Here is a 24,565-nt window from a genome sequence, read left to right on the forward strand (position 1 = left end):
TGTCCCCATCCCGAGCACCCCACCTCTGTCACTTTGCCTTACAAATAAACAAAAATAAATAAGCTTTGGGGAAAAAAAGAAAATTAAAAAATTACAGAACATTATCAGTACATGATGTTACTGTATGTTACATTTCTTTCTTGAGATCAAAGTACTCTACTCCTGTAGGATAATGTTCCTATTCTAATAAAAGTCATGCTAAAAGATTCAGGAGTAAATGATGTTTGCAACTCCTTTTGAAATGGGTTCAGCAAAAGAAAAACCAAAAATAAAAGCAGAGCACAAAAGCAAATGTGACAAAAATTAACAAGCAGTGAATGTATGTGAAGTCTACATGGGAATCTACTATATTATTCTTACTTATTTATATTTCAAAATAAAAATGAAAGACTTTCAGTATTGTTCGAGACCTTCATAATATTAACATTAAATATTGCTTAATCTGGCTCATAGCAATCTTTCTTCTTCATAAGAACAAAAGTACCTTGGGGCAACCAAGGTGGCATAGCAAGCTAATCCTCCACTTGCAGCACCAACATTCCATATGGCCATGGGTTCAAGTCCCAGCTGTTCCTCTTCCTGATCCAGCTCCCCACTTACAGCTTAGGAAAACAACAGAGGATGGCTCAAATCCTTGGACCCTTACAGCCGTGTGATAGACTGGGAAAAGCTCCTGGCTTCAGGCTCCAAAACACCTCAGCTCTGGCCATTACTCCCATTTAGGAGTGACTCAGCGAATATAACATAAAGTCTCTTTGTCTCTCCCTCACTCTCTTTAACTCTGACTTTTGAGCAATAAAAAAAAAAGTACCACGGCAGTTTTCGTTTTGTAATAGTTTACAATAAATTTAAGATGATGAAAATCTAAAAACAGAGGCTACTTTCTTTGTTCTGCCACTTAGAAATACACAGGTTGCACTGGTATTTATATACAGAAGATAGCTAAAACACTATGAAACAAAGAGCTTAGTTAGAAACTTAGAGAAACACCTTTAAGGGCAAAAAATGAACTTTTTGCTTATAAATAACTCTAAAAACATCACCTAGCGGGCCTAGAGTGATGGCTCAGTAGCTAAATCCTGCATTACATGTACCAGGATCCCACATGGGTACCAGTCCATGTCCCAGCTGCTCTACTACCCATCCACTTCTTGCCTGAGGCCTGGGAAAGCAATGGAGGATGGTACAAAACCTTAGAACCCTGCACCTGAGTGGGAGACTCGGAAGAAGTTCCTGGCTCAGATCGGCTCTGCTCCAGCCTTTGTGGCCATTGGGGAAGTGAACCAGTGGATGGAAGATCTTTCTCTCTGTGTCTCCTTCTCTCTGTAAATCTGCCATTACAACAAAACAGTAATTTTTAAAATCATGTAGAGCTAAAGGAAAGCTCTAGAAACCACTATCAAATGAAAATGAAGCAGAAATGAAGAGAGCATCTCTGACAATAAAAATCAATTGGAAAACAGCCTTCCATTTGAGTTCTCCCAAAAGACCCTTCCTTATGCACCTCTGTACACCAATGTCCAATTACCATAATTTCTAACACAACTGACAGCTAATAAATACTGAAAAAAGTATTAGGAATGCAACATTTCTGAAACATAAAATACAATTTATATTTACATTTGACATGTACAATAAGGGTACATTTCTAGAGACATACTTTTAAAATCTGTGACATAGAAAAAGCAACAAAAAACCTTTAAAGGGATCTTCTCAGCAAATGAAGCTACACTTCATCATAACATTTTTATCTAAGCACAATGTGTTATTTCTCTCACTTTGCTCATTCTTAAACAGGGTCATTTTACCTATGAAGACAACCTGCTAATACCGTGTTACAAGGAGCAAGTCATAGTATTTCTACCCTTTTTAGCTTTTTTTATATATCTCAATATAATAAAATCTTGCACAGCTCTAAAATTCTATGGATCTATGAAATGGTCAATGTAAACACATCTTTTTCACTTATACAAACCTACACTCAGACAGAGGGGAAAAAAATCTCATTTATAGATCTTCCTTCTTTCATAATTTAGTTATTATTTGCATGGCTTACAATAGCAAAAGACCATTTCATTTAATTAAAAACTGCAGCCTGTGCTTCTTAATCACACATTTATCATCTCTTTCCATAAATTACTGACATCATATTGCATCAAAATATTTATTTAATTTAAAATAATTTCAATCCAATTACTCAAATAGAGATCTGATCACCTATATCTAAATATTCCAAAATAACATAATACTTACATAACAGAAATGAAGATGACATTATTTTATACGTAAATGAGAAGTATTAAAGTATTTGGGAGTATATAACAACAATAAAATGAAATACAACAGTACTTTCTTATACATATTCTGAAATTCATGTTCAACTTCATGCTCGCCACATACCACTCCAATTCACAAATGTCTTATCAGTGCTGGATTTTCCCCACCCCTGGAATTTACTTCCTGTTTAACTCCAGCCCTAAGTAAGTATGCTAGCCTTAAAGTTACTAATAACAATGGGAACATGCTCATTAGATTACTGGAAAGTTTACTGGAAGAGTTTAACCCTTCTATAAATTGGTACATAGTTTAATAATACCACAAGCAAAAAGAAACCCACATTAACTGAAAAGCACCTAAAAGAGAAATTCCTAAACAATTTCCAGTCTGTGCTTTGGCTTTCTCAGACTTTGGAACTCTGAAACCTGTTATAACTAACACTATGGCAAACGTAAAAAATTCAGGCAAATTCTAATGGACAGAAAGTGCCATATAAAAAATTTAATTATTCATGAGCAGAATCTAAATATTACTTAAGCGGTTTTCTCCTTTTTGTCTAAGTAACAAGTTCTCACAATGTATATACTAACTGTGTTTCTGACTTAAGAAAAATAACCTGTAGGAAAAAATGAGCAGTTTGGTAGACTCTGAGATCAATGGGTGTAACCCAGCATAGCAAATCATTTGCTTTTCTTATAAAAGTTTATTCTAAACTGCTCATAGACAACAGAATTAAAAGGCGTTTATTTTGTTGCAAAAAAGGTTTGAAATCATGCATAAAACATAATATGTACATGCATAATATACAGCATACATAATACATAATAAACATGATATACATGTTCACAAACTTTTTTATATGCAAAGATTTCAAATTTTTGGTTCCAAAGTATAATTCCATTTTCCATAAACTTTAAAAGTCTCCTCATACACATTTTCCTCTTTCTATAATAACTTAACACAAAGTTTCTGCTTTAGTAAATTTTCAAATATCTAAGTGCATACCAAATAAAAATAATTGGTAGAAATGTAAGAATAGCCATCAAACATTTTACCAGGGCCAGGAGTCTGGCAGTTAAGAATGCAGGTTATGGAATCAACGTCCCATTTCAAGGTACCTGGGCTCCCCACTCTGGCGGCCAATTCTGCCTTTTAATGCAGCTCCCGTAGGCTAGCAGTGACACAAGCATTTGGGTTCCTGCCACCCATGGGGGAGAAGCCCTCTGTTTGGGACTAACAGCCAGTACGGATATCTGGGAAATAAACTGGAGAATGAAAGCTCTGTACGTCTGCCTCTTAAGCAAATGAAAGCAAAATAAACAATGTAATACTGAAGTATTTTCTTAAGAAAAATTTTCAACAATACCTCATTATAAAAATTGCAGATTTCTTCCTCATGGTCTCCTAACAGAGTATTCTAGACAAGCGCCACGACTCTGGGCAGTAGGAAAAATGCCATCTCCAAGAAATAACTCCCCGACACTGCTGACTAGAGGAGGACTTGTCAGCTTTCTTTACCCTCCTTCATCAATTATGATAGCTGCTCATGAGCTAGACAATATGATTTATCCTACATGAAACCTAAAATTACAACTATAGATCCTTAAGAATGGAAATAACCCAGCAACTGAATCTATCATACACCCACTATGGAAATTCTTTCTATGACTCACTTGGGCTTCACAGTTTTTCCTTGTATTAAGTGAAAATCTGCTTTTCTGTGATTTCCACTGACTAGACCTAATATTGATATCTAAAATTATCAAAACATTTTAACAGAATTACTGGGTTTCTCTTTAAGGGTTGTGTTGTTACTATTTTATAAAAAAAAAAAAAAACATAAACATGCCAAAACACTGTTGAAAGCAATAATCTTTTTTTGTGTGTAGTTGTTTTAGAATATTTTCCCTGTATTAATGGATAAGGTTTTGTCAATACAGGCAGGAAACAAGAGTTACAGCGTTCTCCATTTAAAAATTCCAAATAAGATAGATTTTGGAATAAAGAAACCATTTGGAATCATATATTATAATGCAGTTATAACTTCAAAATACAGACAAAAGGGATTAGGACCACAGATACTGGAGAATCAAGCTGAGCTGATTCCAGCATACATGCTAACTATCCAGGTGACTCAGGAATGAATTTACCTAACTTCTTCTCACCTCAATTTTCTCCAAGGTACACTGGGCATGTCCAATTGTGACTAGGGTTGATGCCATGGCACAGCAACTTAAGCTGAGAGCTGCAACACGAGCATCCCTATGGGTGTCAGGTCAAATCCCAGATGCTCCACTTCCAACCCAGCTCCCTGACAATGGCTGGGAAAGAAGCAAAAGATGACTCAAGCTCTTGGGCCCTGTTCCCACATGGGAAAGCTGGAAGCAGCTCATGGCTCTGGGCTGTGGACAAGTCCAACACTGGCCATACTGGCCATCTGGGAACTAAATCAGCAGATAAACTCTCTCCTTGTCCTACCATCTGTCCTTCTCTAACGCTGCCCTTTAAAGAAATATATTTTTTTAAAAAAAGACAACCAAAACATAAATTGATGAAAAGCCTTAGAAAAATTAAGAGGTTAATAAACTTTACGCTTTGCAATTTCAGTTATACACTGGACAAAACATCTGAATCAATCACGGACACATATTCAAAACAGGTGAAGTTCAATTGGTAGCAGTTTTTCCCAGGATCCATCCTCCTAATATGCTTGATTCTCCTCCAGCAGAGGGAGCAAAATCACAATGTTCAACTCCTAAGAAGGGGAGGCTGGAGGACTTATAAGTCTTTTAAAAGAAAATATGCATATTTTGGTGCACTGTCATGTATCTTCAACTCTCTCAAGACATTTCAAGAAATATGGTGGAAATACTATTTGAAACGGAACTAAAGTCAATCTGATTTTTTTTCAAATACTTGAAATCATGAAATTACAAACTAGAAAATGATTCATATTTCATTATCCATGAACCTAATGACAACAAAGCTACTTGAAACATATTATGAATCCTTCATTTTACAAGGTTTCAGAAAAACATAGAATATATACATATATTTTAAAAGAAATATTATGGAGCAGGCATTTGGCCTAACGGTTAAGATGCACCCCCATTGGAATGTCTGAGTTTGAGTTCTGGATCCACTTCCAATTCCAACTTCCTGCAGACGGGTACCCTGGAAGGCAGGTGATGCCTCAAGTTGTTGAGTCATGGATACCCATGTCGGAGGCCCACACTGAGTTCCAGTCCTGAACCAATCCTGGCTATCACAGGTATTTAGGCAATAAACCAGTGGATGGGAACTCTTTCAATTTCTCTTGTTTGCTACTCTGCCTTTAAAACAATTTTTAAAGAGGGGGGAGGGGCCAGCACAGTAGCCTAGTGTCTAAAATCCTCATCTTGCATGTGCTAGGATTCCATACAGGTGATAGTTCATTTCCTGGCAGCTCCACTTCCCATCCAGCTCCCTGCTTGAGGCCTGGGAAAGCAGCAGAGGATGGCCCAAAGCCTTGGGACCCTGCATCCACATGGGAGACCCTAGCTCCTTGCTTTGGATGGGCTCAGCTCCAGCCACTGCATCCACCTGGGGAGTGAACCAGTGGATAGAAGACTTTTCTCTCTGTAGGTGTGACTTTCCAATAAAAATAAATAAATCTTTAAAAAATAAATAAAGGAAATAAAACATAATTTTTTGACAAATTAGAGAGTATAGAGAAAACATAAAGTGTAATTTTACTACCCCAAATCAGCATATACCCTTCTGGTAATTCTTCATGTGTATATTTTCATGCTGCTATTAAAATAATGCTTACTACATATTTCACATAGTTCTAAACATTTTCCCATGATGCAACAATTATTTTGAAAGTCTTATTCAATGGGTCCTATTTTATTTCATATTTTATGGTTTAGAAAAGAGATACACAAAATTATATACCCAACTCAAAGTCACACAGGAGCTGATACTGAAATCAAAACAGTCTAGAATAAGATCCTGCATTCTTTGCTTGAGTTTTGTGTTTGTTTTTTTAAGAGTTACTTATTTCAGGGTCAGTGTGATAGCGTAGCTGTTAAAATCCTCTCCTTGATCAAGCCAGAGTCCCATATGGACACAGATTCTAGTACCAGTGGCTCCACTTCCCATCCAGCTCCCTGCTTGTGGCCTGAAAAAGCAGTTGAGGACGGCCCAAGGCCTTGGGACCCTGCACCTGCGTGGGAGACCTGGAAGAGGCTCCTGGCTTGGATTGGCTCAGCTCCAGCCGTTGTGGCTGCTTTGGGAGTGAACTGTCAGATGCAAGATCTTCCTCTCTATCTCTCCTCCGCTCTGTACATCTTCCTTTCCAATAAAAATAAATAAATCTTTTTTTAAAAAGTTACTTATTTTAAAGGCAGAGTGATAGAGAGGCTTCCCATTTGCTGGTTTATTTCCCAAATGGCAGCAAGAGATGGGAGTGAGCCAAGCTGAAGTCTGGAGCCAGAAGCTCCATCCAGTCTCCCAGGTTGGGGCCAGAAACTCATGTATGAGAGCCAACACATGCTGCGTCCTGGGCAGCGGCAGGGAGCTAGATGAAAGGTGGATAAGCTGGGACTCCAGGTGCTAACTCAGCATGGCATGCAAGTGTCTCACGTGGCAGCTGAAACATCTGCACCACAACACGCACCCTGAGGGCACGCATGCTTACACATCACTGCAATCTTAATCGTGAATTACGTTTTCCCCAGTACTCAGTGTTACTCTTCAAAATCTCGAGTGCTGAAGATAGTCTAACACTGATCTTATAAAAAGCTATGCCATTCCATTTCTAGTTAACTTTTAAAATGAGAGTACCAAGCAATATAAACATCTTTGGATAAATCAGCTTTTGTGATCTTTTTGTATTATTGTCATGTATCACCAAATTACTTCCCAAAATATCTGTATCATGTAACAAAGCTACATACCAATTTTATCATAAATTTGCCAGCATTATGCATTATCATTAATTTTTTTTCTAATAGGCAAAACTATAACCGTTGTCTATACTTAAATTTTTTTATTAAAGTTCCTTTTCTTCTGACTTTGTTTTTTAATTTGATATACTCTTTTGTGAATTCAATTTTTTAAATGCTTATCTGATTCATAACTTAATTTTTCAAAGTTTGTTAACCAGTTTATATGGACTTTCTATAGAAATATTAACTGTTTTTATTATACTTGTGATAAAATTTTGCCAATCTATTGCTTTCCTTTACTATGGTTATTTAGGTTGTTTTTGTTAAAAATAACCTGTAAAGATAATCATAGTTAAAATTTGTAAGAAAGTCTTAAAATTTTATAATTTTCAAAATATAAAAGTTAGGCTACTGCTTTGAGTACATCAATGAATCATTTTCAATGACTTCTGAGGCAATATAAACCTATGTCAAGAAAACCAAATTCAGGAGAATTTAAGAAATCTTAAGTACAGCTCAGATAAAATTCAATCAATGTATAAAGGTCGTCACCACAAAAATCACCAAAATGAAAGCAAAGAATTGCATACCTGTCGTTGTAAACACAGGCGATTTCTGTCATGTAAATGCTGATGGTTAGAAAATGGTGAATGCCAACTCCGAGCCTGACTTGGCAACTGAGTTTGAGCCACATCAGAAGGCCGTGTTACAAGATGGGAAGCAAACTGTCGATCCAGGTCGTGATCTAAAACATGACTTGAATTTTCTTGCCCAAACGTTGACTCATCAAACTGGGGAAGGAGACCTTCCTGAAGCAGGTCCTCTGGGTCAAGGCCTGTGAATGGTTCATTTTGAGATTCCACTTGATGAAGTAAATTCTCCTCTAAAGATGAAAAGCCATTGCTTTCTACGTGATCGTTGAAATGGCCCATTGGAGTTCCTGAGTCGACAGGATCGGAGAAGTTCATGTGTACAGGAGATAACTTGGAATTGCTGTAATTATCCTGAGGATGTGACGAATGCAACAATTGGAAGTTATTTGAATTCAACGATGTATTAGAGTTCAGAATATGCTGAGTAGATTCTTGCTTGATTCCCCTATGAGGCGAAAATGAATTACTTCCAGTAAAATCAGATAAACTCTGATTTGTATGATTAGGTGCAAGAACTGCAGAAGACTGAAGGAGACTGTTGGGTGACACATGATTACTGGAAAAGGAATAATGTGAAGAAAACTGCTGTGAATTACTGACGGAACAAGAAGTCATATTTGGAGAAGGTCCATTAAAATTCCCTTCTTGATGAGTGCTACACTTGAGGAAGTGGACGGAAGGATTGGACGTTTGAGAATATTGCATTGAAAGAGACTGTTGTGAAGTAGATGCATTAGTAATTTGTGGCGGGTGGTTAACACTGACTCTGTGGGAACCAGAAACACTAACATCCATAAAAGTTTTAGACTGACTGAGAGAATTTTGCCCTGGGTTAAGGTTGTTTCTGTTTTGTTGTGAACGTAGTGAAGAACACTGTGTTTGTTGTTCATTGGCCTGAAATAAGGCAAAGTCATGGTGTGCCACAAAGCTTTTATTTGGATGCATAGAGTGTGAATGTCCTTGTTGGTGAAAAGGAGATCCATTCTGATTTGAAATGCTAGTAGCTGTTTGATGGCCCCACATTGGACTCCCATCTGCTACATCTGGAAACAAACCATTGGGTTGGTTTTGGGGGTGGATTGGAGAACAGTTAAACTGAGAGTGTGGAGATAACACATGCTCAGCTGAGCTACCAAAAGACTGATTAACTTGATGAAATTTCATTGAGTCAAACTGATTTATCTGTTCAAAATCACTCATCTTCTGATGTGCCGAAGGACCCTGAACGTGATTCAGTGAGTCTATGTGCAAAGGTTCAAATTCCGCACCCAAGTTCAACTCATCAACTAGAGAAACAGGTCCTGGTTGTACAAATGCGTCATCTGACAAACCTTCTAATGTCTCACCAAAAAGATTGGTATCATCAAAAAAGTCCATCATTGGGTCCGTCATCTTGAAAATTCAGTAACAACTTAATGCCGTCAGCTCCAAACGGAGTATATTCAGCTCCTCTGAATACCCAATCCAATAGTATTGGATCATTTATACACGTCATCAACTAGTCAAGAACAGGCCAGTGTTCATTATTGCTCCAGATGGTGACATGTCACAAAATGTCAGAATCCTAGGAAAATAAGAATAAGAGAAATTAAGTTTAATACTAAACATTCACTAAGCATCTATAAACAAAGTTGATATTTGGTTTAAAAAACACAAAATCTCAGTGGATAGTACTTTTACAGGATAATTCATTGGAAACTGATTAATATCTTGTATATGGGGAACAAAAGGGTTCTGCAGGTGACATGATCACACGTATTTAAAAGTAGCAATGTGTATTATGTCAATATGATGTTCACATAGTATGAGGAAAGAATATAAACTAAGCCTGCATATAGTAGCCCTTACTTTATACCATAAATTGGTCATCAGAAGCCAGTGTTACGGTGTAAAGCCACTCCCTATAACATCAACAACCCCATGGTCACCAACTCGAGTCCCAGATCCCTGCTTTTTCTCTGTAACTCTGCATTTCAAATAAATACATAGATCTTTTTAAAAAAAAAATGGTCATCAGTCATTGGAAGTACTAGTTATTTCTAAAATTTATCTGCATGCATTATAGTTCAAAGTTATCCTGTTGAGACAGCGACATCAGACCTTCTAACACAAACAGGGGCACTGTGATCTTGTGCTTTGCACTTACTGAAGAGATCAATAACTTCACAGAGTACAGGGAAAATGCAGCTGGATGAGGTGGCAATAAACTGGCCCAGAGTGAGACCCATTTTAGCAGCTGGGTCAGTTAACAACACAGACATGTATGCTGGGGCATCCCACATACTGCTGCCACAGGCCTTCTGTTTATGAGCATGGAAGATCAGCCTTCCTCACAGTCAACTGAGACAACTGTAAAGGAAAAGCAAGAATCTTCGTAGTCATAGCTGTATCCACTACTCTATTCCTAATGCTGCTCTGGTTAGATCAATCGAAATATACATAGTGTTAATTACATTATCAAACTGTACAAGTTCTGAAAGTCAAGCTGAGGAGAAAACAACAGCTTCAGCCGTAAGTCACAAGAGAAAAATGATGACTTCTGCATTGATGTTCGCACAGCTGTTTTACACTACCTGAAAGAAGCGATTCCAAGAATTTTTGCAGGTCACAAAACACACATTCAGTCATGCTTCTTTTTTTAAAGATTTATTTATTTTTATTGCAAAGTCAGATTTATAGAAAGAAGGAGAGACAGACAGGAAGATCTTCCATCCAATGATTCACTCCCCAAGTGACCTCAATGGTCAGAGCTGCACTGATCTGAAGCCAGGAGCCAGGAGCTTCTTCTGGGTCTCGCACATGGGTGCAGGGCCCCAAGGCTTTGGGTTGTCTGCTTTCCCAGGTCACCAGTAGGGAGCTGGATGGAAAGCGAGGTGATCAGGATTAGAACCAGCACCCATATGGGATCCTGGTGTGTTCAAGGCTAGGACTTTAGCCTCTAGGCCACTGCACTGGACCCGAGTCATGCTTCTTATAAAAATGGTGTAGTATTTGCACATAACTCATGCACACGCTCCCATACACATTAAATTTCTAGAATCCTGTTATATCGAGTATGATATAAACACTAAGTAAATAATCTTTAACAGGGTATTTTTGAGGGAATAATGGCAAGAAATAGTCTATACATGTACAGTACAAATGCACATTCCCAAATATTTTCAGTCCAAGGTTAGCTGAATTCATGGATGAAGAACCCAAAGTGCTAAAACCCATGGATACAAATGACTAAATATACATGTGCGTTGGGTGTGTGTGTGTGTGTGTGTGTATGTGTGTGTATGCTACTACCAATAGGTAGAAAAGGCCTAATACATTGCTTGTTAATACTGAAAAGGCTAGACATTGTTCTAGGCTTATATTATTTTCAACAATTTTAATAAAGTATTTTTGCTTCATTTGGTCACCACTGTCTTGAACATAAAAGCATACACAGAGGCGTTTGCTCCTCTACATAACAGTTTATTAGTCATCAACACAGGCATAAGAAACTTGTATTTTGGGAGGGAAAAAGGGCCAGGATTACAGCAAAGCAGGGTAAGCTACTGACCTTTATGAACACTGGTTGAGGCCCAGCTAATGTCCCTGGGAAAACAGCAGAAGATGGCGCAACTTTTTGGGCCTCTACAGCCACATGGAAGACCCACACGCAATGTCTTCTGCCTGGCCCAGCCCTGGCCATTGTGGCCATTTGGGGAGTGAACCAACAGATGAAAGAGCTCCCAGTGCCCTGGCTCTCCTTTCTCTATAATTGACATTCAAATGAACAATAAAGTAATCTAAAAAAAAATTGCTAGGCTTTAAAACTAAACTTTAAAAAGATAATTTAAAAATAAACAATACAATTGAGTATTCAAAATAAGTTAGCTGAATAACATTAGTTCATACACTCTTGCTATTACATTGAACTTAAAACAATATAAAAACTCTGAATTCATTCTGATTTACTGTAGTCTTATAGATTTGTCTTGTTCTTTAAGACTAGTAAAGGGACTTTAGAAGATTATTCATGACATAAACTTACGATATACCAGAGAAGTAATATTCCATTCAAGAAGAAACTGAGGGGGCTGGTGCAATGGCATAACCAACTCCTCTGCTGCCAGCGCCACATATGGGTGCTGGGTCAAATTCAAGCTATTCTACTTCCAATCCACAATGCCACATAAATGAGATGTTACTGGCCTCAAACTTTTTTTTAAAGATTAATTCATTTTTGTTGGAAAGTCAGATTTACAGAGAAGGAGATACAGAGAGAAAGATCTTCCATCTGCTGGTTCACTCGCCACATGGTCACAACAGGCTAGAGCTGAGCCAATCCAAAACCAGAAGCCAGGAGCTTCCCCTAGATCTCCCATGCAGGGAGGGTCCCAAGGCTTTGGGCTGTCCTCGACTGCTTTCCCAGGCCAAAGCAGGGAGCTGGAAGGGAAGTACAATAGCTGGGATACAAACTGGTGCCCATATGGGATCCTGGCAGATACAAGCTAAGCATTTAGCCACCAGGATATCATGGCAGGTCCCTCTATAACTCTTTCAAAAGAATTAAAGTAAATTATGCAGATAAACACTCTTTGCCCCAAGTGTGCTCTGGGATTAGAGGTGGACCATACCGGGTCAGTCCACAGCACACACCGGCATGAGCCAAGTCAGGATGGGTGTAGATCAGGTCAGGTTGAACTGAAACACCCATTAGTTCACACGAGGGCTGGGGGTGGGCCAGGCTGCAACACCTGCCAGAGAGTGCCACCAAGATTAGCAGCAGGCCATCCTTGATTAGGTTGCAGCACTTACTGGCATGCAAAAAACCTAGGACTGGAGTGGGCCTGTTGGAGAACTTTGGGGACTCCTCTGCTGCTTCCTCCTGACCAGGAGCAGGCCAGCAGGACTAGGCTGTAGTACCAGCTGCCAAGCATTGGAAATGGGAGTGATACATGTCAGGTTGGTCCACAGTACCCCATGGCCGACACAAGACTCAGGGCTAGGAGTGGGCCTCATAGCAGAACTGTGAGAACTCCCCTGCTGGGCTGCAGCTCCCACTTGTTAGCATGAGAGCAAGGGCTGGGGGCAGGCCAGGCTACTCAAGGTGGCAGCACCCATTAGAATACATGTAGGTTGAGTTTGGAAATGAGTCAGGCTGAGCTAAGCTGCATCACCCATGGGTATGCACAAGAGCAGGATGGGATGTGGGGAGAGTTGGGCCAGGCTGCAGCACATGCTGACAGATGCAAAACAAGGGCTGCTGGTGGGCTTGGTGAGTTACTGCCCAGTTAGGGGATGGAAATCAGAACAGGATGGACCAGTCTCCTGGCCAAGCTTTGCAGCAAGTGTCTGGGTCTGTGAATGCATTACGGTGGACTTACTCAGCAAACAGTCCTTGGAAAGATTTCCTCAGTCCTTGAGCAGCAAAGTTGATGATGTCTAGGAACTATCAAAACCACTTAACTAAATACCCTTGGAACACTCATCTCCACATTGGGATCTTTAAGGCACCATGAAATGACTGTCCCCATCCCTGGGTGTTGATGTAGTTTGACAGCAATGCACAATCCCCATTTTTCCTCCCCTATAGACATAAGAGGGGAAAAAAAGGGCATATGGGTATGCATTTCTCTCAACTATGTAAACGATATTTAAAATAAAGTTAAGGGCCTGGTGCGATGGCGCAGTGGTTAAAGTCCTCGCCTTGTACGCCTGGGATCCCATATGGGCGCCGGTTCTAATCCCGGTGGCCCCTCTTCCCTTCCAGGCCTGGGAAAGCAGTCGAGAACGGCCCAAAGCTTTGGGACCCTGCACCCGCGTGGGAGACCTGGAAGAGGCTCCTGGCTTCTTCTGGATCAGCATAGCATCAGCTGTTGCGCTCACTTGGGGAGTGAATCATTGGACGGAAGATCTTCCTCTCTGTTTCTCCTCTCTGTATATCTGCCTTTCCAATAAAAATAAAATTTAAAAAATCTTAAAAAATAAAGTTAAAAAATTTTTAAAGAGGAAAAGAACAAGTTAGCTCATACACTTACTAAAAATTAAAAACACAAAATAAAACCATTCTACCACACTGTTTTCCACCTGTAAGATACAAAGAGACTGCAAAGTTTGGCAACATATGTTGATGAAGCTGCAGGACACAAATGCCCTTACACAGCCATTGGGACTGTAAAATGATGAAAATTGCTGAGGAAAGAAATTTACTAATATCTGCACATTTTTCAAATGCAGATACTGAGTAAACTCTTCTACAAAATTGTTCATTTATGAATGACTTTAGCACTCTTTACCACACTATTTGCTTCAGCCAAAGACTGACTATAACCTGGGTGTCCATCAATAGAACACTGTTCAAACAAATGTCGTATTTACGTATGCTGATCATACCAAATATGGGTATTACAGGCAATCCTGCAATCTCATTTGAGGAAGAATAAAGAGCACGCAGCAGGACTTGAAATGTTCTTTGAAATCAAGCCCCTCAATGTAACTCCTTCCACAGGCATCTCCTTCTAGATTTTCTCCCTAAATAATCTCATTTTCTTTCATGGGTATGTTATCAGTTTAAAAAAATTTTTTTGGCTAGTATCCAATGCAGCTGTATCCTGGTATTCTTTCTACACAGGTACAAACTCAAAGAATTCAAAACTAACTTCTTCTCTTAAAAAATCCACTTTCTCCTATATTTATTTGGCTAATGACACTATAAACCTCTCTAGCTCCCTGCTAACTCTGCCATGCACATTATGACTAGAATAAGCTTTACAGGACATATCTGATCACCACACACACACACACACACACACTTTAAGTCGTTCAAAATTATCTCTTTGGGGGTTGGCGCTGAGACAAATTGGCCACATGTGGTGCCGGACTTGTTTTGTGGGCCAGTTTGAATCCTGGCTGCTCGACTTCTCTTACAGCTCCCTGCACCCAGGAAAGTAGCAGAAGATGGTACAAGTACTAAGACCCCCTGAATCCATGTGGGAGACCAGGAAGAGTCTCTTGGTTCCTGGCTTTGGACTTGTCCAACTTGGGCCATTGTGGTCATCTGAGGAGTAAACCAGAGGCTGAAAGATCTATCTTTTCCTCTCTAATTTTGTCTTTCAAACAATTTTTTTTTTTAATTCTTTGTCTGAGGCTGGCATGATGGCTTAACAGCTAATCTTCCGCCTATGGTGCTGGCATCCCATGAGGACACATGTTCAAGTCCCAGATGCTCCACTTTGACTGGCTCCCTGCTTATGGCCTCGGAAAGCAGAGGAGGGTGGCTCAAGTCCTTGAACCCCTGTACCCCAGGAGGGAGACCTAGAGCTCCTGGCTTTGGATCAGCTCAATTCCAGCTGTTGCAGCCATTTAGGGAGTGAACCAGAAGATGGAAGATTTTTCTCCATTATCTTTCCTCACTATGTATCTGTCCTGCAAATAAAAGTAACTGAATGACCTGTAAGGTCCCTTCAGAGGCTTGTGCTGTGGCGAAGCCAGCAGTCACCACCACCTGCAGTGCCAGCATCCCATATGGTCACCCGTTCGAGTCTTGGCTGCTCCACGTACTAGCTAGCCCACTGATAATGCACCTGAGAAAGCGTGAGTCCCTACACGCATATGGAAGACCCGCATAGAGCACCTGACTCAGACCTGATTGAGAACAACTGCAGAGTGAAGCAGCAGATGAAGATCCCCCTCTGCCCTTCCCTTTTTCTATAACCTTGGCTTTTACATAAAATAAATAAACCTTTTTTTAAAAAAAATCTGGGTTTCAAAGATGTTCTTTCAATAGCAGAAAACTCTGTTAGTGGCCTCGCTCGCCCTTGCTCTCTCTCAAACGTACAGAAGCAGACATTGTGACACAGTGCTTTCAAGCCGCAGCCTGGGACACCAGCACCGGGACACCAGCACCGCACCTAAGCTCAGGTTCCAGTTCCCGCTGCTCCATTTCGGATCCAGTCCCCTGTTACTGCACTGGGAAAGCAACAGCAGGGGGCCAAGTGCTGCGCCCAGGCACTGCAAAGGGTGGACTTCCAGGTGCCTGGCTTTACAGTGACCTGCTGCTCACAGACATTTGAAGAGAGAACCAACAGAGAGAGAGAGAGAGGAGCTAGATCTCTTCCTCTGTGTGGCTCCCTCTATCTCTGTAACCTTGACTTTCAAATAAATCTTTTTTTTAAAAAAGAATTTTTCTATTTTTATTTCAAAATCAGAGTTACAGAGAGACAGAGAAAGTGAGATCTGCTCATCCGCTGGTTCACTTCTCAAATGAGATGGCCAGAACTGGCCGGGCGTGGGTTCAGGGGTCCGAGGACATGGACCATCCTCCCTGTTTTCCCAGGATCAGCAGCAGGCAGGTGGTGTGGAAGTGGAGCAGCCACAAGAGGAGCCAGTGCCCATATGGGGCTGCAGGGACTACAGACACTGGCTCTGGTATCAGACACTGGCTCTAGTAAATAATCTTTCTTAAAAACAAAAGTGCTAACTACAGTCTTAAATTTTACCCTCAACACAGCTCTAGGAAAAGCAAATAATAAGAGCTAACAGAATAAACTATCTTGTGGGCCCAGCACAGTAGCCTCATGGCTAAAGTCCTTTCCTTGAGCATGGCCAGGATCTCATATGGCTACCGGTTCTAGTCCCAGCAGCCCTGCTTCCCATCCGCTCCTTGCTTGCAGCCTGGGAAAGCAGTTGAGGACGGCCCAAAGCCTTGGGACTCTGCACCAGCATGGGAGACCTAGAAGAGGCTCCTGGCTCCTGGCTTCAGATCAGCTCAGCTCCAGCCCTTGTGGCCAATTGGGGAGTGAATCACAGGACAGAAGATTTTCCTTTCTGTCTCTCCTCTCTTAAAAACAAACAGACAAACAAAACCAAAAAAGAATATGCTATCTTCTAACTATGATTATATAGCATTATATGATACATGCCATAAAATAATATTTTAATCAGATTATAACTATAGTTATAACTCAAACAAAAAGAGAACAGTTATGATAAATCTTTGACAAAGAATAGGAATTGTACACTACTATAGTTTTAATGATTTTTGTGGTTTTTAAATTTGTGCTGCAAGTATGAATTAAACAGCTTTTTACTTTATCATTTACACACCTTGCCTAATTTTCTGCTGAATTACACAGGCTTCTTACTTTTCTTTAACTCTTTATTGGAGTCAACAGGTATCTGACTATAAAGTAAACCAGAATATTTTTCAAAAACAATAAATAAAACATTAAGCTGGGGGAAAAATTATGGATATCACTAAGACAGATAAAAAATGTGCTTCAAAGGACATCAAGAAAGCGATAGGCCAACCCTGAGGAAAACCGGAGGAATGGAAGGCAATCTCTGGAAACCACATATGTGATAAGCAGCTCTGAGAATATATATATTAGATGCAACATAATACAATATTATGTATCTTAAGATTTATTTTATTTGCATTTGAAGAGCAAAGTTACAGAAAAAAGAGAGAGAGATTACGTGCACCGTTTCACTACTGAAAGAGCTGTAACAGCCAGAGCTGGGCTGGTCCAACACTGGGAGCTAAGAGCTTTCCTTGGTCTCCCATGTGGGCACAGGGCCTCAGAACTTGGTCCATTTTCCACTGCTTTCCCAGGTACATTAGCAGGAGGCTGGATCAGAAGTGGAATGGCCGGGCCCGGCGTGGTGCAATAGCGGCTAAAGTCCTCATCTTGATCACGCCAGGATTCCATATGGACGCCGGTTCTAATCCCATCTGTCTGCACTTCCCATCCAGCTCCCTGCTTGTGGCCTGGGAAAGCAGTCAAGGACGGCCCAAAGCCTTGGGACCCTATACTCATGTGGGAGATCCAGAAGAGGCTCCTCGCTCCGGTGTGGCTGCTTGGGGAGTGAATCATCAGATGAAAGAACTTCCTCTCTGTCTCTCCTTCTCTCTGCATATCTGACTTTGCAAAGGAGAAGGAGAAGAAGAAGAAGACGATGACGAAGACGACGACGAAGACAACAAAGAAGAAAGGCCAACGCTCAACTCAGCACCCATATGGGATGCCAGCACCACAGGCGGGCAATTATCTAGCTATGCCATGGAGTTAGCCCTGAGAATCTATTCTAATAATTCTAATAATTATAAGAAAATAAGTAAACTCTACCACCACCACCCCAAAAAGTGAGGAAAAGAACCCAACACACAACTGGTCAATAAGCACATGAGAAGATGCTTAAAATCATTAGCTAACTGGGAAATATGAACTAGAACCATGAATTGGATCTCTCCATACCCATTAAAATGGGAAAAGAAAAACCCACAAAATAACAACTGCTCAATTAGATGTGGAAAAGTAGAACTCACACATGTACATGTGGCAATGCAGCTGCTTTGGATAACCTTCTGTTAGTATCACAAAGACTGAACATAGAATCACTGTTTAATTCATACTTGCAGCAAGTCACACACACACACACACAGCTCAAACAGAAACTTGTACACCAATCACAATAGTCAAAGAAGGACACAGTCGGCTAAATTGCCACCTGGGACACCTGAACACAATTCAAGAGTTCCTGTTATTTCCGTACAGGAGTCTCAACCACTTCACTTCCACTCACTTCACTTCCACATTAACACAGCCAGGAAGCAGCAGTAGATGGTGCCAGGTGTATTCCTGTCACCCAAACAGGGGAACCTGAATGCAGCTCCTGGCTCCTGGCTCCTGGCTTCTACCTGGTCCAACCCGAGCTGTTAGAATCCTTTGGGGAGTATACCAATGGATAGAGCATCTTTCTCTTCCCCTCTCTCACTATACATTCCCAATAACTAAATATTTTTAAAATGGAGATAGGAAACTCAAACGTCCATCAACTAATGAGTGGATAAATAAAATGTGACATTGACCCAATAAAATAGTAACCAGTAAAAATAGATAAAGTACTGTTACATAGATAAACTTTGAAAATTGTGCTAAGTAACAGGATTAAGGCAAAAGGATCCCAAGTTTTGAGATCCCATTTGCAAAAAATGTCAAGAGGAAGATCTATAGAAACGGAAGAGTAGGGTAGAAGTCATCTATAGTCCTGAGGGTAAGATATGTATGCGGAGGGACTGGAGAACGGTGAATTTTGCTCTGGAGTAATGAAAGTGTATTAAAATGGATGGGGGTGATACTTACAAATTCTGGAAAGACATTAAAGACATTAGTTTATACCACTTAAGTGAATTAATTGTGTGACAGTGAGATATTTCAATAAATGTCTTAAAAAGAAAAACTTACATGGGCAAAATTATTTTGAAACTTCTACAAACTTTCAGGCAAGGATGAAGGTCAACAGGAACCACTAAAAATCCGACTTTCCTCAATGTAATCACCAGTTAGTTTTTCTTAGCTATTATCTGCAATGCAGATTTTTTAGGACAAAGAAAAACAGAACAGGCATGCTCAAGCTACTGTGGTACTCTGTCAGTCTTTCAAACAAAATATTCTATTTGTTTACTCAGACAATGTTAAAATAATCTGTAATGGTAAGAAGAAAACAAACATACTTTTAAATGACTAAAAAAAAAAAAAGAATGTTTAAAAATGAGTCATGATCAGTCCCATTAAACATTAAAACCTCAGAAACTAAAATGATAAAGACTCTCCTTTAAGATAAATTCTGGGAGATGCATACACTAATTCACAAAGTTCCTTATTATTAGGAACGCTAAAGAAATATAAAAACCAAAGAAGTGCTGTGGCTTACAAAGCGGGTTAAGCCACCTCCGGGGTGCCAGCCTCCCCTGTTGGTGCCAGTTTGAGTCCTGGCTGCTCCACTTTCGATCCAGCTCCCTGCTAATGTACTGGAAAAGCAGAGGAAATAGGGTCCATGTAACTGGGACTCTGCACCCAGGTGGGCGATCTGGAAGATACTTCTGGCTTCAGACTGGCTTAGCCGTAGCTGTTGTGGTCATTTGGGGAATGAAGCAGTAAATGGCAGATCATTCTCTCTCTAGCTTTTTCTCCCTATCTTTCTCTATCTTCCCAATATAAACAAATAAATCTTTCTTTAAAACAAAAAGAAGAAAGAAAGTATCTCACAGCTATATGCAGAAACAGTGTATTGGTAAATGCAGGTAAATACAAAAGACAGTGTTACTGTTATTTATGGCATGCAACTTTGTTCTTACATGTTCTTAATGGCATTCCTTCTGCATCTTCACTGATGAGTATACAATGTATTAAAATCTAACCATTGACAAGAGCAATAGAAAGGCAGAAAGACAAGTTGAGAAGCAGATATATCTATACAACTGAAACTAAGCTGGTATTTAAACAGGTTGTTATAAGTTTTGTTATCCATATGTATGGCACCACTCAGAGGCTCATTTCAAATACAAAGCCATAAAGATGATGGAACCACAGATTCCATGAAAATAGTAAGTGAAAGAACTGAAGTGACTTATCAAATAGATGTTAAGTGAAAAAAAAATTACAAGAGAAAAGATATTAAGATCCATCAATACATTATAAACATGCAAAATAACAAACCCAAAAGATTTATGAAACAAAAGTGGAGACATGGAAAGAAGAAACACAGAATTCTACAATAACAATTATACACTTAACTCCCACTTTCAATAAGGATAGAAACAAAAAAGGAACACCAATAATGCAATTTAAACAACTTGAACATTATAAATCAGACATAAAATGCCTTTACAGAATTTTTCTAACCAATAATTGCAATGTTCATATTCTTACAAAGTGCACATGAAACATCCTTTCACATGGGAAATTGGTCATTTCCGGCTATGGCTTTGGTTAAGGCCGACAGGCAAAGAAATACTCTCCATCTCTCTCTGCCTCTCAAATACATAAGATTTTTAAAAAGAAAAAAGTACACACAATTTCTTCTAGGATTACAATAAAATGAATCTAGAAATTAGTAACAGAATCACAAGTAGAAAACACACAGATATGCAGAGATTAATTAACACATGTTATAAAATCAACTGGTTAAAAAATAAAGAGAAATTGAAAAATATTTCAGATATGAAATTGGAAACATGGGACATAAGAAAAACCATGCTCTGAAATTTTACCTGCACACAAGGGGCCAGCATGTTGAGCTACCACCTCAAGTGCTGGCAACACAAGGACAATGGTTCAAATCCTGGCTGCTCCACTTTCGAGCCAGTCAAGGAAGGCCAAGGTACTTGAGCTCCTGTACCTAAGTGTGACTCAGAAGAAACTTCTAGCTCCTTCCACACCACTCAACCCCATCTGTTGTGACCATTTGGAGAGTAAACCAGCAGATGGATTACCCCTTCCCTCTCTCCAACTCTGCCTTTCAAATAAATTAAATAGGGCCAGCACAATGCTTCAACTGCCTAATTCTCCACCTCCAAGTGCCAGGATCTAATACAGGTGCTACTTCATATCCTGGCTGCCCCACTTCCAATCCTGCATCCTGCTTGTGTCCTGGGAAAGCAGTGGAAGATGGCTCAAAGCCCTGGGACCCTGCACCCAAGACCTGGAAGAAGCTCCTAGTTCCTGGCTTCAGCTAGGTTCAGCTCCAGTCATTGGGGAGTAAACCAGCAGATAGGAAGATCATTCTCTCTGTCTCTCCTCCTCTGTAAATCTGCCTTTCCAAAATAATTTTTAAAAATCTTTCAGTAAATAAAAAATGATTCTTTCTAAAAAAAAATCTACACACAAGTACATCAAAAGATAGCTATCAAATCAACACCTTAACTGTATACCCAACGAGATAGAGAAAAAGGAAAAAAAGAGAGGAAGGGAGGGGGGGAGAGAGAGAGGAAAGAAGGAAGAAAGGAAGACATCACATCCAAGGGAAGAAGGAGAGAAGTAATACAGACTAGAGTAGAAGGACCTGCGTTGTGGCATAACAGGCTAACCCTCTACCTAGAAAGCCAGCATCCCAAATGAGTGCCACTTCAATTTCCAGATTTTCCACTTCATTTCAACTCCTCATTAATGTGGTCATTTGGGGAGTGAACCAGAGGAGACCTCTCTCTGTGTCTCCTCCTCTCTGTTTTTAGTGTCTATCTCTCTGACTTCCCTTCACTCTATAACTCTGTCTTTCAAGTAAAGAATAAATAAAGCTTAAAAAACATAACCACAATGGAAATAACTGAAATACAGAAAGGAAAAAAAATCAATGCAACCTAGCTTTAGTTCTTTGAAACATTTTTACAACACTGGGCCCCCACCCCTCACCACAGACACCTGAGGGAAGACTGAGTCCGAAGTATAAAAGACAATAAAGACAATCCCTTCTATTAAAAAAATAATAATAGGGCCTGTGGCCTAGTGATGGAAGTCCTCAACTTGAACGCACCAGGAACTTCCTCAAGGTCTCCCAAGCAGGTGCAGGGTCCCAAGGCTTTGAGTAGTCCTCGACTGCTTTCCCGGGTCAGAGGCAGGGAGCTGGATGGGAAGTGGAGCTGCCGGGATTAGAACTGGTATCCATATGGGATCCTGGCGCGTTCAAGGCGAGGACTTTAGCTGCTAGGCTACCACGCTGGGCCCATCTCCAGAGATTTTTCTAACTGAAATTCACCCAGCACTTTCACAGAAGCAAGAACCTGCCCCCTTTCCTTTTAGTTATTTTCAGAAAAAGCAGCACAAGTCTTCTTCAGAGAATAATATTTTTACCTTTTAGAACAATTCCATCCAACCTTTCAAAGGGACTTGTGCCTACACAGAGCCCATCCTTCTCCAGGATCTGAAATCATTCCCTGGCAACTGTTTGCTATTCTCCTAACTTTTTAGGATCCTTACCTTAAAAAAATGTATAAGCCCAAACGCCGGGATCCTACCCTTTAGCAACAAATATTGGGAGTGATTCATCATTTTCTAACACTCATCCGTCAGTTCACCTCTCATTCTTACAGCTCCCACCCTCATAAGACCACTGCAACTGGAGTACTGATCTGAGCCCTGGCCACTCCATGCCTCCAACCCAGCAGCCTGCTAATATGCCCGGGAAGCAGTAAACAACCGGCCAGGTGCTGGGGCTCTGTCACCTTTGTGGGAGAACCAGATGGAGTTCCTGGCTTCTGCCTTCGACCTCTGTAGTAGCCACCTGGTGAGTAGAGCCAGCAGACAGAGGGCTGTCTCCTCCCATATGAGTGGGTATGTGTGTAGGTCTCTCTGTTGCTGACAGCCACATTTTTCAAATCTTTAAAAAGTAACTTCCGGGGTGGATGGTTAAGAAACCTCTTGCTATGCACACGTCAGGTCAGAGTACCCGAAGTTCAGGCTCTCCTGCTTCCAGCTCCTTGCTAAGCTGCACCCTCCAAAGCGAAAGGCGCGGGCTCTGCTGCTTGGGCTCCTGACACTCAGACTAGACTGAGTTCTGAGGCTGACTTCAGCCTGGTAAAGCCCTGGGAACACGAACCAACAATGTAAGATCTCTGGGGTCAGTGCCGCAGGGGATCTGTCTCTGCGCCTCACTGTAACTCTGCCTTTCAAATAAATCAATCTTAAAAAAAAAAGACCCTATAGCATCTTAGCGTCTTTTTGAAGTCTCTGACCTAGTTACAGTAAGGAAGCAGCAGTCGGAGTCCCTGCTTTTCTAATGAAGTACTGTCATTTTCTATTAGAAAATTCCTACTATCATCAGGGACGGTGCATTTTTGTAGCATTTTCCCCATCCATCCCCAAGACCTTGTTTGAAATATACTGTAAATTTTTTACCTCACAGCTTTCAACTCACCAGTAAGTTTTCTCTTTTAAAAAAGAAAACGCCGGGCCCAGTGCAGTGGCCTAGTGGCTAAAGTCCTTGCCTTGAACGCGCCAGGATGCCATATGGACACTGGTTCAAATGCCGGCAACTCCACTTCCCATCCAGCTTCCAGCTTGTGACCCAGGAAAGCAGTTGAGGACGGCCCAAAGCTCCTGGCTACTGGCTTCGGATCAGCTCAGCTCTGGTCAGCTACTTGGGGAGTGAAGCAGTGGATGGAGGATCATTCTCTCAGCCTCTCCTTCTCTTTGTAGATCTGATTTTCCAATAAAAATAAATAAATCCTACCCCCAAAAAAATTCCCTGAAAAAACAATAAAAGCACATTGAATAATGGTCACCTCTGGGCAAGTAGAACAGGATTAATGATAAGAAAGGTATGTGACTTCTGAACAGCTAATTGTGATATGTACTACTTTTTTTTAAAACCTTGTGTGGCAGTTTCAAAACTGTGTTTACTTTGTAAGAAATCATGGACCTATACAAATGATTTATACAGCTTGTCTGCATGTCTGTTATAACAACAACCAAAAAAACCACTTAAATCTAATTTGAGCAAGATGAAGTATAAGTGTGTAAACATTTATAAATCAACCGTCAGAGTAAATGTTACTAAAAAAATAACCAAACATCGGGAAAGGAAAAACAAGGTGTTCTCAGAAATGACTTTAGTAAGTACTATACGTCAGCGAGCTGAACACCAACACACCACACACTAATGCGCATGCTTTAAGAGATGACTTCACTCACTAACTTAACGGAGTTCCTGAAACAAAGCCTTCCCTAACATTAAAAACTGAAGCAACTCAGTTTCCCTCCCCAAACGGCTGCAAGCAAGTCAGAAGCTAGGAGATTCTTCTGGGTTTCCCATATGAGTGCAGGCTCCCAAGGACTTGCTCCCGCCCCACCCGCTGCCTTCCCAGGCCACAGGCAGGAAGCTGGATGGGAAGTGGAGCAGCCAGGACTCCAGCGGGCGCCCATGTGGGATCCCAGCACCTGCTGGGGTAGC

The 24,565-nt window shown here is 40.5% G+C and overlaps 1 protein-coding gene across 3 annotated transcripts in view; it reads right to left on the bottom strand.

Moving 5' to 3' along the window:
* The window catches only part of CHD9 (chromodomain helicase DNA binding protein 9), a 182,984-nt gene that overhangs the window by 122,464 nt on the left and 35,955 nt on the right, over positions 1-24,565 (bottom strand). For all 3 annotated transcript variants that reach the window (XM_040982716.1, XM_040982714.1, XM_040982715.1), the window contains exon 2: positions 7,799-9,425. In XM_040982716.1, coding sequence (XP_040838650.1) covers positions 7,799-9,253 — 1,455 coding nt within the window. In that variant the 5' untranslated portion in view covers positions 9,254-9,425. The remainder of the gene's footprint in view (positions 1-7,798; positions 9,426-24,565) is intronic.

This window comes from Ochotona curzoniae, unplaced genomic scaffold, assembly GCF_017591425.1.
Source record: "Ochotona curzoniae isolate NIBS_2020 unplaced genomic scaffold, NIBS_Ocur_1.0 contig_3622, whole genome shotgun sequence".
Taxonomy (NCBI): Eukaryota; Metazoa; Chordata; class Mammalia; order Lagomorpha; family Ochotonidae; genus Ochotona; species Ochotona curzoniae.